At 57.2% G+C, this 8,928-nt stretch overlaps 2 protein-coding genes across 4 annotated transcripts; both read left to right on the forward strand.

The window, feature by feature from the left end:
* The first annotated feature begins 95 nt into the window (after window positions 1-95).
* On the forward strand, window positions 96-2,717 carry NOB1 (NIN1 (RPN12) binding protein 1 homolog). The gene is given in 11 exon segments (XM_087971340.1): window positions 96-156; window positions 159-172; window positions 252-384; window positions 506-610; window positions 613-638; window positions 750-819; window positions 1,089-1,237; window positions 1,372-1,542; window positions 1,638-1,735; window positions 1,817-1,961; window positions 2,237-2,717. Coding segments are annotated over 11 exon segments (1,227 nt in total). The 5' UTR covers window positions 96-110; the 3' UTR covers window positions 2,507-2,717.
* A 1,270-nt stretch (window positions 2,718-3,987) lies between these two features.
* Window positions 3,988-7,229, forward strand: NQO1 (NAD(P)H quinone dehydrogenase 1). Of its 3 annotated transcripts, XM_026684829.2 has the most exons (6): window positions 3,991-4,809; window positions 4,992-5,156; window positions 5,240-5,370; window positions 5,540-5,653; window positions 5,956-6,057; window positions 6,515-7,229. In XM_026684829.2, exons 1-6 carry the CDS (start codon window positions 4,122-4,124, stop codon window positions 6,824-6,826), a joined length of 1,512 nt encoding a protein of 503 aa, XP_026540614.2. In that variant the 5' UTR covers window positions 3,991-4,121; the 3' UTR covers window positions 6,827-7,229. The 3 variants fall into 3 exon arrangements, with proteins under 3 accessions (XP_087827462.1, XP_087827461.1, XP_026540614.2); XM_087971335.1 differs by lacking the exon at window positions 5,956-6,057 and having other exon boundaries at window positions 3,989-4,809; window positions 6,515-6,906; XM_087971336.1 differs by lacking the exons at window positions 5,540-5,653; window positions 5,956-6,057 and having other exon boundaries at window positions 3,988-4,809; window positions 6,515-6,906.
* The last annotated feature ends 1,699 nt before the right edge of the window (window positions 7,230-8,928 follow it).

Below are 8,928 nucleotides of genomic sequence, written 5' to 3' on the forward strand. Positions count from 1 at the left end.
CGCGACGGGTAGAGCGGCCGCATGAATGGCGGGGGCACCCGGAAACCGCGGCACTTCTTCCGGCGTCGGTGCAGGCTGTAGCGCGTCCCTGCTCTCTGGCCGGGCCTAGGATGGCGCCCGTGGAGCATCTCGTGGCCGACGCCAGCGCCTTCCTGCGGGGGCGCCGCTCCAGGTACCGCGGGGGTGGTTGGACGGCGGCGCAGGGAGGGGGTGGAGGAGGGGGCGAGCCGGGCTAACCGCTGTCCCCGCAGGAGATCGGCAGGCGCGTCTACACCACCCGGGAGGTGTTGGCTGAGATCCGGGACCGGGCGGCGCGGCGGCGGCTGGCGGGGCTGCCCTTCGAGCTGCTCCTCCGGCAGCCCTTCCCCGAGCACGTGCGGCTAGGTGAGTGACCGCCCGGCCCTCGACCCCCCCACCCCTCGACCCCCCGGCCCTCCCCCGGCCCTCGCTCCCCGGGTCTTGCCCCCCGCCCCAGGCAAGCGCGGCCTCTCTCTCATGCCCGCAGTGAGCGAGTTTTCCAAGCAGACGGGCGACTTCCGCAGCCTCTCCGCCGCCGACATCCAGGTCCTGGCCCTGACGCTGCAGCTGGAGGCCGAGCACGGCGGGGGCGCCCCCTGCGGACGGAGCCACGGCCTCAGGTACCTCTGGCGCCCACTTTTATGCCGCGCAGCTGCCGGCGAGGAGGGGGCTCGGTGGGGAAGGGGGCCGGGCGCTGCTGCCCTCCACCAAGACAGCGCCTCTCTCTGCAGGTGCAGCTCAGCTTAACACACCGTCACCCCGAAGCACCGGTTGACGTTCCTGGCTTCCATGTCCCCCCCAGGTAATTGTGGGGTCAACCACTCCGGTGGGGCAGCTTCCCGCCTGCTCCTGGCCCTGGAAGGAGCAGCGCTGGCTGGCCCTGGTGCTGAAGCCCCAACTGGGAGCCTCAGCAGAATCTCCTTCCTCCCACTAAGCCTTCCCCAAGGCAAGAGGCTGGAAGAAGCAGGGAAAGGGCTGCTGCTTTGCCGGTTCCTGGGCGCAGCCGCTGCCTTGACCGACAGGTGCCCCGGGGAGGCTGAGATTCATTTGGCTTTTCACTTTCAACCCTGAGACAAAATGCCCAGGGAGTGAGAAGATCCCTTTGGTAGCAGAAAGAGATCCGGGAGATCCTGTGGCACTTGCAGAGACTGAGTTTTCTTCTTTCCTGTTCTGGAGGAGCCCTCTGCCTAACATAGAGGAGGACCTGGAAGGCCTGTTGGTAGGCGATCCACTGCCTCCCTTCCCTCACAGCTGGGGCGGCTGCATGACTGGCACGTGGGGGATTTCTTGGCTCGGTAGGCTGGACAGGTACCGAGTGCCAGAGATCCTGCCCAATTGTTCCATCCTGCACAGAAAGCAGACCCTCTTCTGTTGGAGGCGGAGGACCCTGAAGGCCAGGAGAGCGGCGAGGAGGACGGCTGGATCACACCGAGGAACATCGAGCAGATGCAGCAGAGCCCTTGCTGGGGGAGTGAGCCTGCCCAGGTGCAGGTTGGCTGCATCACCACTGACTTTGCTATGCAGGCAAGCAGGCGAGACCAGGCAGCCCGCTGTTCACCCCGGTTGGGCCTGGCCATGCTCTGAGCCCGCCTGACTTGCCTTTTCCCTGTCTCTCCCAGAATGTCCTGCTGCAGATGGGGCTGCATGTGCTGGCATTCAACGGCCTGCTGATCCAGCATGCCCGCAGCTACATCCTGCGTTGCCATGGTTGCTTCAGGTACGTGGTTTGCAAGCGCACAGGCTGCCTGCTGGCTGGGAAGCCACGGGGCATTCATGGGGCTGATGTGCTGCTCTCTAGGACAACGTCAAAGATGACCCGGCTTTTCTGTCCCCACTGTGGGAACAAGACGCTGAAGAAAGTGGCCGTGACAGTGAAAGATGATGGCAGCTTCCACTTACATTTTTCCCAGAACCCCAAAGTCCTGAACCCACGTGGCCTCCGGGTGAGTCTGCCCCATCCGGGTGGTCTGCTTCTGCCTGCTCTTTACTCTCTAGCTTAAGGGCCGCCAGTGCTCCAGCCCGCCTCTCCTCACACACACACCTCCCGCATGAGAAGGGCTGGGCTGGGAGCAGCCAAGCTACCTTAGGCAGCCACTCCCTGCTTCACCTGCCCCAGGCCAGAGAACCAGTTGGGCAGGTCAAGGCTACTCAGGGCCCCTGCAGTCCAAGGAAGGCCATGGCCTCCGGGGTTAACGGCCTGCCGGCCTTGTCTCCACAGCATTCCCTGCCAGCTCCGCAAGGAGGCAAGCACGCCAGTAACCCCCACCTGACAGAGGACCAGCGCTTCCCGCAACAGCGGCTCTCCCGCAAGGCCAGGCAGAAGACCAATGCCTTTGACCCCGACTATGTGGCTGGAGTTTCTCCTTTTGCTGAACACGACATTCACAGCCGGGCAGCCAATCTGCAGATCCGGGATGCGGCGCTGGGTGCAGGCAGGAGGCGCCTGAACCCGAACATGAGTCGCAAGAAGTGCCTGAAAAACAAGTGAGGAAGAGAGGCCAGATTCAGCCCTTTGGCCATGGGTGAAAGGGCTGTTGTGACGCAATCCAGAAAGGGCTGCAGGGAAAGTATCTTTTGGAGAAAGTTGACTTGGACTCTCAAGAAGCAGAGAAGCAGTATTTGCAATAAACCCTGGCTTTTTTTTCAACTCTGGCTGTTTTTTAGATGTGGAGAAAATAAATTTGGCTTTTTTCAAGTGATGCTTGGTGTAGCTGGTGGAAACTTTTCCCTCCGGAGACCCTTCTCTAGTTTTCCCTGTGGTTAGACAGCCCAAACAACAGAGAGGTCCTTCCTTTTCCTTCCTTGTTTTCATCAGCAACCCAGAATGGAGTTGGGTGGCTGGAGGTGGGCCAGTTGTGTGTTACTTTTCTCCCAAGATGCTCCAGCTGTTCAAGACTAAAGTGTAATTCATCTGTCAAACGTGCATCTTGGCTTTCCTAACATTAGCAGATGCCAGCAACCTCCCTTTGGGATTTTGGATTTAAACATGCATAATGATGAAACCATCCTTCTGGGAGGCTCAGCAAATTTGTTTGTCCTACATTCTTTGATTTTATCCCTTGAGAGATCACTTGCAGACTGAAGAAAGGAATTAAAACTTATTCCAGCAGAGTTTCCTGTGAAAAAGAATCTTTTGCAAGATGGCTGTATTTCAGCAGCCACGGGTGATTAAATGCACAGAACCTGGAAGAGACAGTTTGCTTTTCAGAAAATGCTAGTGCCCAGTTCCTGGGTTGGTGCGCTGACCTTTGAACTCTGCAACCCCTTCAGCCCCAAAACCCAAAACTTTACCCACTGCTTTTGTTCTGCCTGGGGTGTCATGTGAGCCCAGGCCCAGAATTTGCAGCAAAACTGGTAAGGCTTTGTGAAGGCCGCTCCATCCTCCTGGGTATCTGCGCTGCTTTGGCTCCTTTCCAAGAACCCACCCTCGCCAGACAAGTCCATCAGAGCTTCTTCCTTGGGCTCTGTGTCTGCAATGAGGAAGGAAGGTGACCTTGAAGGAAACAGGCCAGAAACATTTGGCAGGCAAACATTCTGGCACTAAGGAGGACAGGAGGGAAAGACTCTTGCAGCCCCTCTCCCGAAAGTGTCATTCTGGTCTTCCTGTGGAACTGATTTGGGGCTGAGCAGTGGCTTTCTTGGCCTTGAATTTTTGAACTGAATGCTGCTTCACCAGCTCTAGTCAATTCAGCTGATGTGGCTGTTTATGTTACAATCTTCACCTCTGAAGGAAACGGTTAATTTGTGATTGTAATGGAGCCTGGAGATGATGGTCACAAGTTCTCTCTCTCTCTCTGTGTGTGTGTGTGAGAGAGAGAGACCAAACTTTGAACCTGGACTATCAGTCTCTTGCAGGCACAACCCAAAAGCTTGGAAGAAGAAACTTTTGGTCCCAGTGACTCACTCAGATTGGACCTTTGTGGTGGGAGGGGGGCTAACATCACTTTGAATAATCACTAGGCTGCTGTGCCCGTTGCTCTGGCCTGTGTTTGAGTCCAAGTTGCAGGGGCCAAAGCCGCCTGCGCCCCCTTTGCCTTCAGCTGACCAGAAGGGCTCTCCCTGCACATTGAGGGGCCCGTTGCACTCTCTACCTTCCCACCTACATGGAAATCTGGCAGCAGAGGCCTCTGCTGTCCTTGAAGCGGCTCCTGCATAACCCGGTTGGGATGTTTCAGTGGGTCCAAGGCTGTGGGGGCCAGTGGGGGGGGGTGCGCCCAGAGCAGGGCCATCCTTTAGTTGGCAGGAAGCCACCTGTTTGGGGTGGACAAAGGCCCTCTGGGGCCCGCCTTCTTCTGCTGTGGATACCAGCAGGGTTGCCAGGGGGCCTGTGGTCCAAGGGGCCCCAGGGAGCTGATGCCGCCTCCCTTTCATGCTCCCGGAGCTGCGCCTTCCATCGCAGCTGCTCCTCTGAAGGAGGCAGAGACGGGGGACGGCACCTGGGGGCCGGTGGCAGCGGCATTGCCCTTAGCGGGGAGGGGGCCGGCCGGAGGGCAGGGGGTCTGCCGAAGCGCAGTCTGTCCGGGACGCCGTCCGCACCGCTGAGCGCCCGCGGTCGGCCTGAGAGCGGAGGGCCGGGGAAGAGGCCTCCCAGCCCCCGACGGGAGGTGGAGGGTGGCGCGGTGGGGAGCGCCGCCCCCAAGGCCGGCGATCGAGGCCGAGGCGGGGTCTGCCGGGCCAGCTTCGCCCGCTGGACCTCGACGCGCTGCTCGTCTCCGTCGCCTGCCGCTGCTAGAGGCGCCGCCTCGCTCGCTCGTCCTGCCGCCGCGGTGCCCCCGATCCCGTCCATGGCTGGTAAGTCTCCCTCCCGGCGGGCCCCCTCGCCCAGCCGCCACCCCTTCCGGAGCTCCGCCGCACAGGCAGCGCGGGGTCGGGGCCGGCGGGCTCCTGCTCTGCCCGGGCCGCCGCTCCTCTGGCTGCTCGCGGTGGGAGCCGAGCCCGCCAGCGCCTCCTTCCTCCTTCTCTTCTCCCGGCAGCGAGACGGGCGCTGATCGTGCTGGCGCACCAGGAACCGGGCTCCTTCAACCACGCCTTGCATCGGGCGGCCGTCGAGGCGCTGGAGAGCGGCGGCTGGAGCGTGGCCGTCTCGGACCTCTACGCGCAGCGCTTCGAGCCGGTCCTGTCGCGCGCGGACTTCGCCGGTACCGACCCCCGCCCCCCGCCCGGCCGCTCTCTTTGGGCAGCGGCGCCTCCGCCGCCTCCTAACCTCCGCCCGCCCCCGCAGGCGACCCCGACGACCCGCGCAACCTCAACTACGCGAAGGAGGCCGGGCTGGCCTGGAAGGAAGGCCGCCTTAGCAGCGACATCCTGGGCGAGGTGGAGAAGCTGGCAGCCGCCGACCTCGTCATCTTCCAGGTGGGCCCCCGCGCCGGCCGCCCAAGCCCCATCTGGGCCCGGCGTGGCTGCCGCATCTCCCGGCTGACGCTCCGGCGCAGTCGCCGCCTTTGGGGTTGGAGGGGGTCCGAGCCAGGCCAGGCAGAGCTCCGCGACGCCCTGATGGCGCCCGGCGCTGCTTGCTTTCCAGTTTCCTCTGCAGTGGTTCGGCCTCCCAGCCATTCTGAAAGGCTGGTTCGACCGGATCCTCATCCAGGGCTTTGCCTACTCCTACGGCGCTATGTACGACCAGGGGCCCTTCCAGGTAGGCGGCTGCGGCGGAGGGAAGTGCCGCCTGGGCCCACCTGAAGGGAGCCGGGCCACCGGTCCCCACCCGAGACTGAAATGGGGGCCGACAGGCGGGCATCCGCCATGCGAACCCAACTGGCATCAGCTGCTGCCGCTTTCTGGCCACTCCAAAGGGCCCCTCATGCTGGCCCTGAGCCTCAGTGCTGTCTGTGGCTAGGGGGGCCATGGCAGAGCCCCCTCCCCCCTTGGCTGCACTTGGGCCAGTTGGGCAGCAGTGGCGGTGACAGGACCCCGCCTGCCTGCTTTGCTTGCCTGCAGAAGAAGAAGGCCGTGCTGTCCTTCACCACTGGCGGGATGGGCTCCATGTACACCCCAGCGGGCATCAATGGAGACATTAACATCCTGCTCTGGCCAATACAGGTGAGAAAAGACGAGCAGAGGCCCAAGTGAGGATGGGGATGTTGCTTAGTGTCTGGTTGAAATGCCAGCCTCAGGAGTCTCTTGCACTTCCAAAGGCCAGAACACTGTATGTGCAGGTGGTGAAATGCAGTCCAAAGTCCCAGGAGGGAGGGGCTCCTTCCTAAGAGCAAAGAGAATTTCTGGTATGCAGAAAGAGGGCAAAGGTGGCCACCCCAACCCCCAGCATTTCACAGGGTATTATCTATAGTAGTTATGCCGACAGTTGATTTCGTCTCTGGCAAGATTTCTGTTTATAGTCAAATAAACTATTCCAAAGTAACAGAACGGCCTTGCGCTGCCCTTGGCTCTGTGGATCTGGCAAGGTATTCAGGGTATGGGTGGTTCCTCCAAGACAAAATGCCAAGGTTTGCTTGGCTCCAGGCAAGCTTTAAGGCCCTTTTGGTTCTCGCCCATGCAGAGTGGCACCCTTCATTTCTGCGGTTTCCAAGTCTTGGCTCCCCAGATTGCTTTCAGCATTGGCCAGCACACTCCGGAGGATGTCCGCTCCCAGATCCTGGAGGACTGGAAGAGGAGACTGGCAGCCATCTGGGAAGAGAAACCCCTCAGCTTTGCCCCAAACAGCCTTTTTGAGTTGAATTTTGCTAAGGGGTTTGTGCTGAAGAAAGATGTCCAGGAAGAACAGGAAAAGGAGAAATACGGGCTGGCTGTTGGTCAGCACCTGGGGAAGCCATTCCCGCCAGACAGCCAGGTCAAGGCCCGGGAGAAGTAACTGTCCCATTGAGAAGCTCTGTAGGGTTGCAGGGGCCATAAGCCCACTTCTCCCCCTCCCCTAGAAATTAGCAGGTGCAGGGAAAGCTAAGACAATGTCAGATCCTTCAGGCAGGTTTTCTACCCAGCTCTATTCTTTCTCTTGGTGGTGTAATTTGGGGCTTCGGTTGCCTTGAAGGGCTGCCCACCGATGGGATCAAAGCCTGCTAGCATTGCTTCAGCATTCGCGTTGCCTAAAACCTTTTCTCTTTGCATATTTAGGGTGCTAAACTCAGTGCTTGCTTTTTAAATCCCAAGTCCAACTACTGAATCTAATCTGTCTGGTGCTAGGTAGGAAGTGATCGTGGTCCCTCCTTTTCTGTCTGTGAATGTTCTCAGTGAAATAAATAAAAGCCATGAATGTGCACATTGCGCCAATGTTCTGTGGTGAATTTGCCAGACTGTGTGAAAGAATATTATGCACTCCACAATAGCTACAGGTAATCCTCAACTTACAACAGTTCATTTAGTGGCTGTTCAAAGCTACAATGGCACTGAAAAAAGTGAGTTATGGCCACCGTTTTTCACACTTGCAACCATGCAGCATCCCCAGAGTCACGTGATCAAAATTCAGATGTTTGGCAAGTGGCTCATATTTATGACCGTTGCAGTGTCCAGGGATCACGTGATCCCCTTTCTCAACTTTCTGACAAGCAAAGTCAATGGGGAATCTGGATCCACTTAACCACCATGTTACTAACTCAGCAAATGCAACGATGCACAGTTATTGTGGCAAGAAAAGTTGTGAAATGGGGCAAACTCAATTAACAAACATTTCACTTAGCAGCATACACTTTGGGCTCAATTGTAACTCGAGGACTAGCTGCACTGCCGTTTTCCAAATAAGCAGCTTATGTCGAGGCATATCGAGGCAACCTGATTCTCTTTCGCTCATTCTTTCTGTGAGGTCTGTAGTTGTAGGTTGCAGTTGTAGTTGAAGTGGCCACCGGCCTTGCAGAAGAGACATGCTCAACCCAAGAAGCAGAGAAAGTCCCTTTAGTCGGTGTGAGCCACATCCGGTTGCTTGACTCAAGTTTCAGAATGCAGAATTAATAGAGGACCCCAATGCAGAGGTGCGATTAGCACTTTGTATGGCTATTGTGATCACAACTAAAACCTCGGTGCCCAAACTGCAGCTTAGGGCATTCCCATTTCTATTTCAACATATTATGGGTTATCACATTTAGCATTTTTCAGTCTGCATTCCATAAAACAACAAAAAGTTCCATCTCTGTTGGCAGCTGCCATATTGAAAGGCAAACGCAGGCCAATTTCAGAAGATCACCAGGCCTAGCGACTTTAAAGGTCTCCTTCCCCCACCCCACTTTGCCAAGACAGAAATCTGCATTTCTCCCAATGCTGTTCCCAGACAACCTCAACATTTGTTGGGAATACCAAGTGTGCAGCCCAAAGTGGAGAAACTGAGTGCAACAGAAAAAAACAAGGCTCTGGAATGGGTAGGATGTTCGTGCATTGAGCCTCCTCCTGCAGTCTTGGTGTTCTTCAGCTTCTGAGCCTGAGAGGAAGGCACTTCGTAAAACTCAGAGAATTCAAGCTATTAAATGGAAGATGTTGGAAAGAACAACACAACAGATATACACTGTGAAATGAAAACTTTCAAAGTTTTATTCTGGACTGCAGCTGTGTACAGAAATATAGTTGCAAGTATACAAATGTCCCAATAGAAGCAAAATATCTCTTTAATATCCAACAAGTTATCACAGAAGAGCTAAAAAAACAAATGCAAATGAAGTACCCCAGCCCGGCCCCTTCAACAGAATAAATTGAAAATTGGTTATCAGTGCTCTGAGAAACCCACCGACACAAGCCAGAGATACACAAATGCACAATGGGCCAAATCAGGCTACATTCACATTGCAGGATCCAGAAGGGGCTGCTCAACGGCTGCTTGATCTCTGTCCCGCCCAAAGCAAAGCAGGAACGCAGGAAGTAAGAGGAAGGAAAGAAAGAAAGGAGGGGCCCACTGGCAGAAGGCAAAGCCTGGAGCCTCCCTGTTTCCCAGGATCCTCGCAGGTTCCCTTGCAAGGTGACCAACACCTAGGA

This window comes from Notechis scutatus, chromosome 9 (assembly GCF_049901735.1).
Source record: "Notechis scutatus isolate UNSWTSFEM ecotype Mainland chromosome 9, rNotScu1.2, whole genome shotgun sequence".
NCBI lineage: Eukaryota > Metazoa > Chordata > Lepidosauria > Squamata > Elapidae > Notechis > Notechis scutatus.

Bases quoted from the DNA above. Each gene is read 5' to 3' on its own strand.
- NQO1 (XM_026684829.2), top strand. From the start codon at position 4,122: ATGGAAATCTGGCAGCAGAGGCCTCTGCTGTCCTTGAAGCGGCTCCTG. The intron at 4,810-4,991 runs GTAAGTCTCCCT...TTCTCCCGGCAG, and splicing joins CCCGATCCCGTCCATGGCTG to CGAGACGGGCGCTGATCGTG. The intron at 5,371-5,539 runs GTGGGCCCCCGC...CTTGCTTTCCAG, and splicing joins CCGACCTCGTCATCTTCCAG to TTTCCTCTGCAGTGGTTCGG.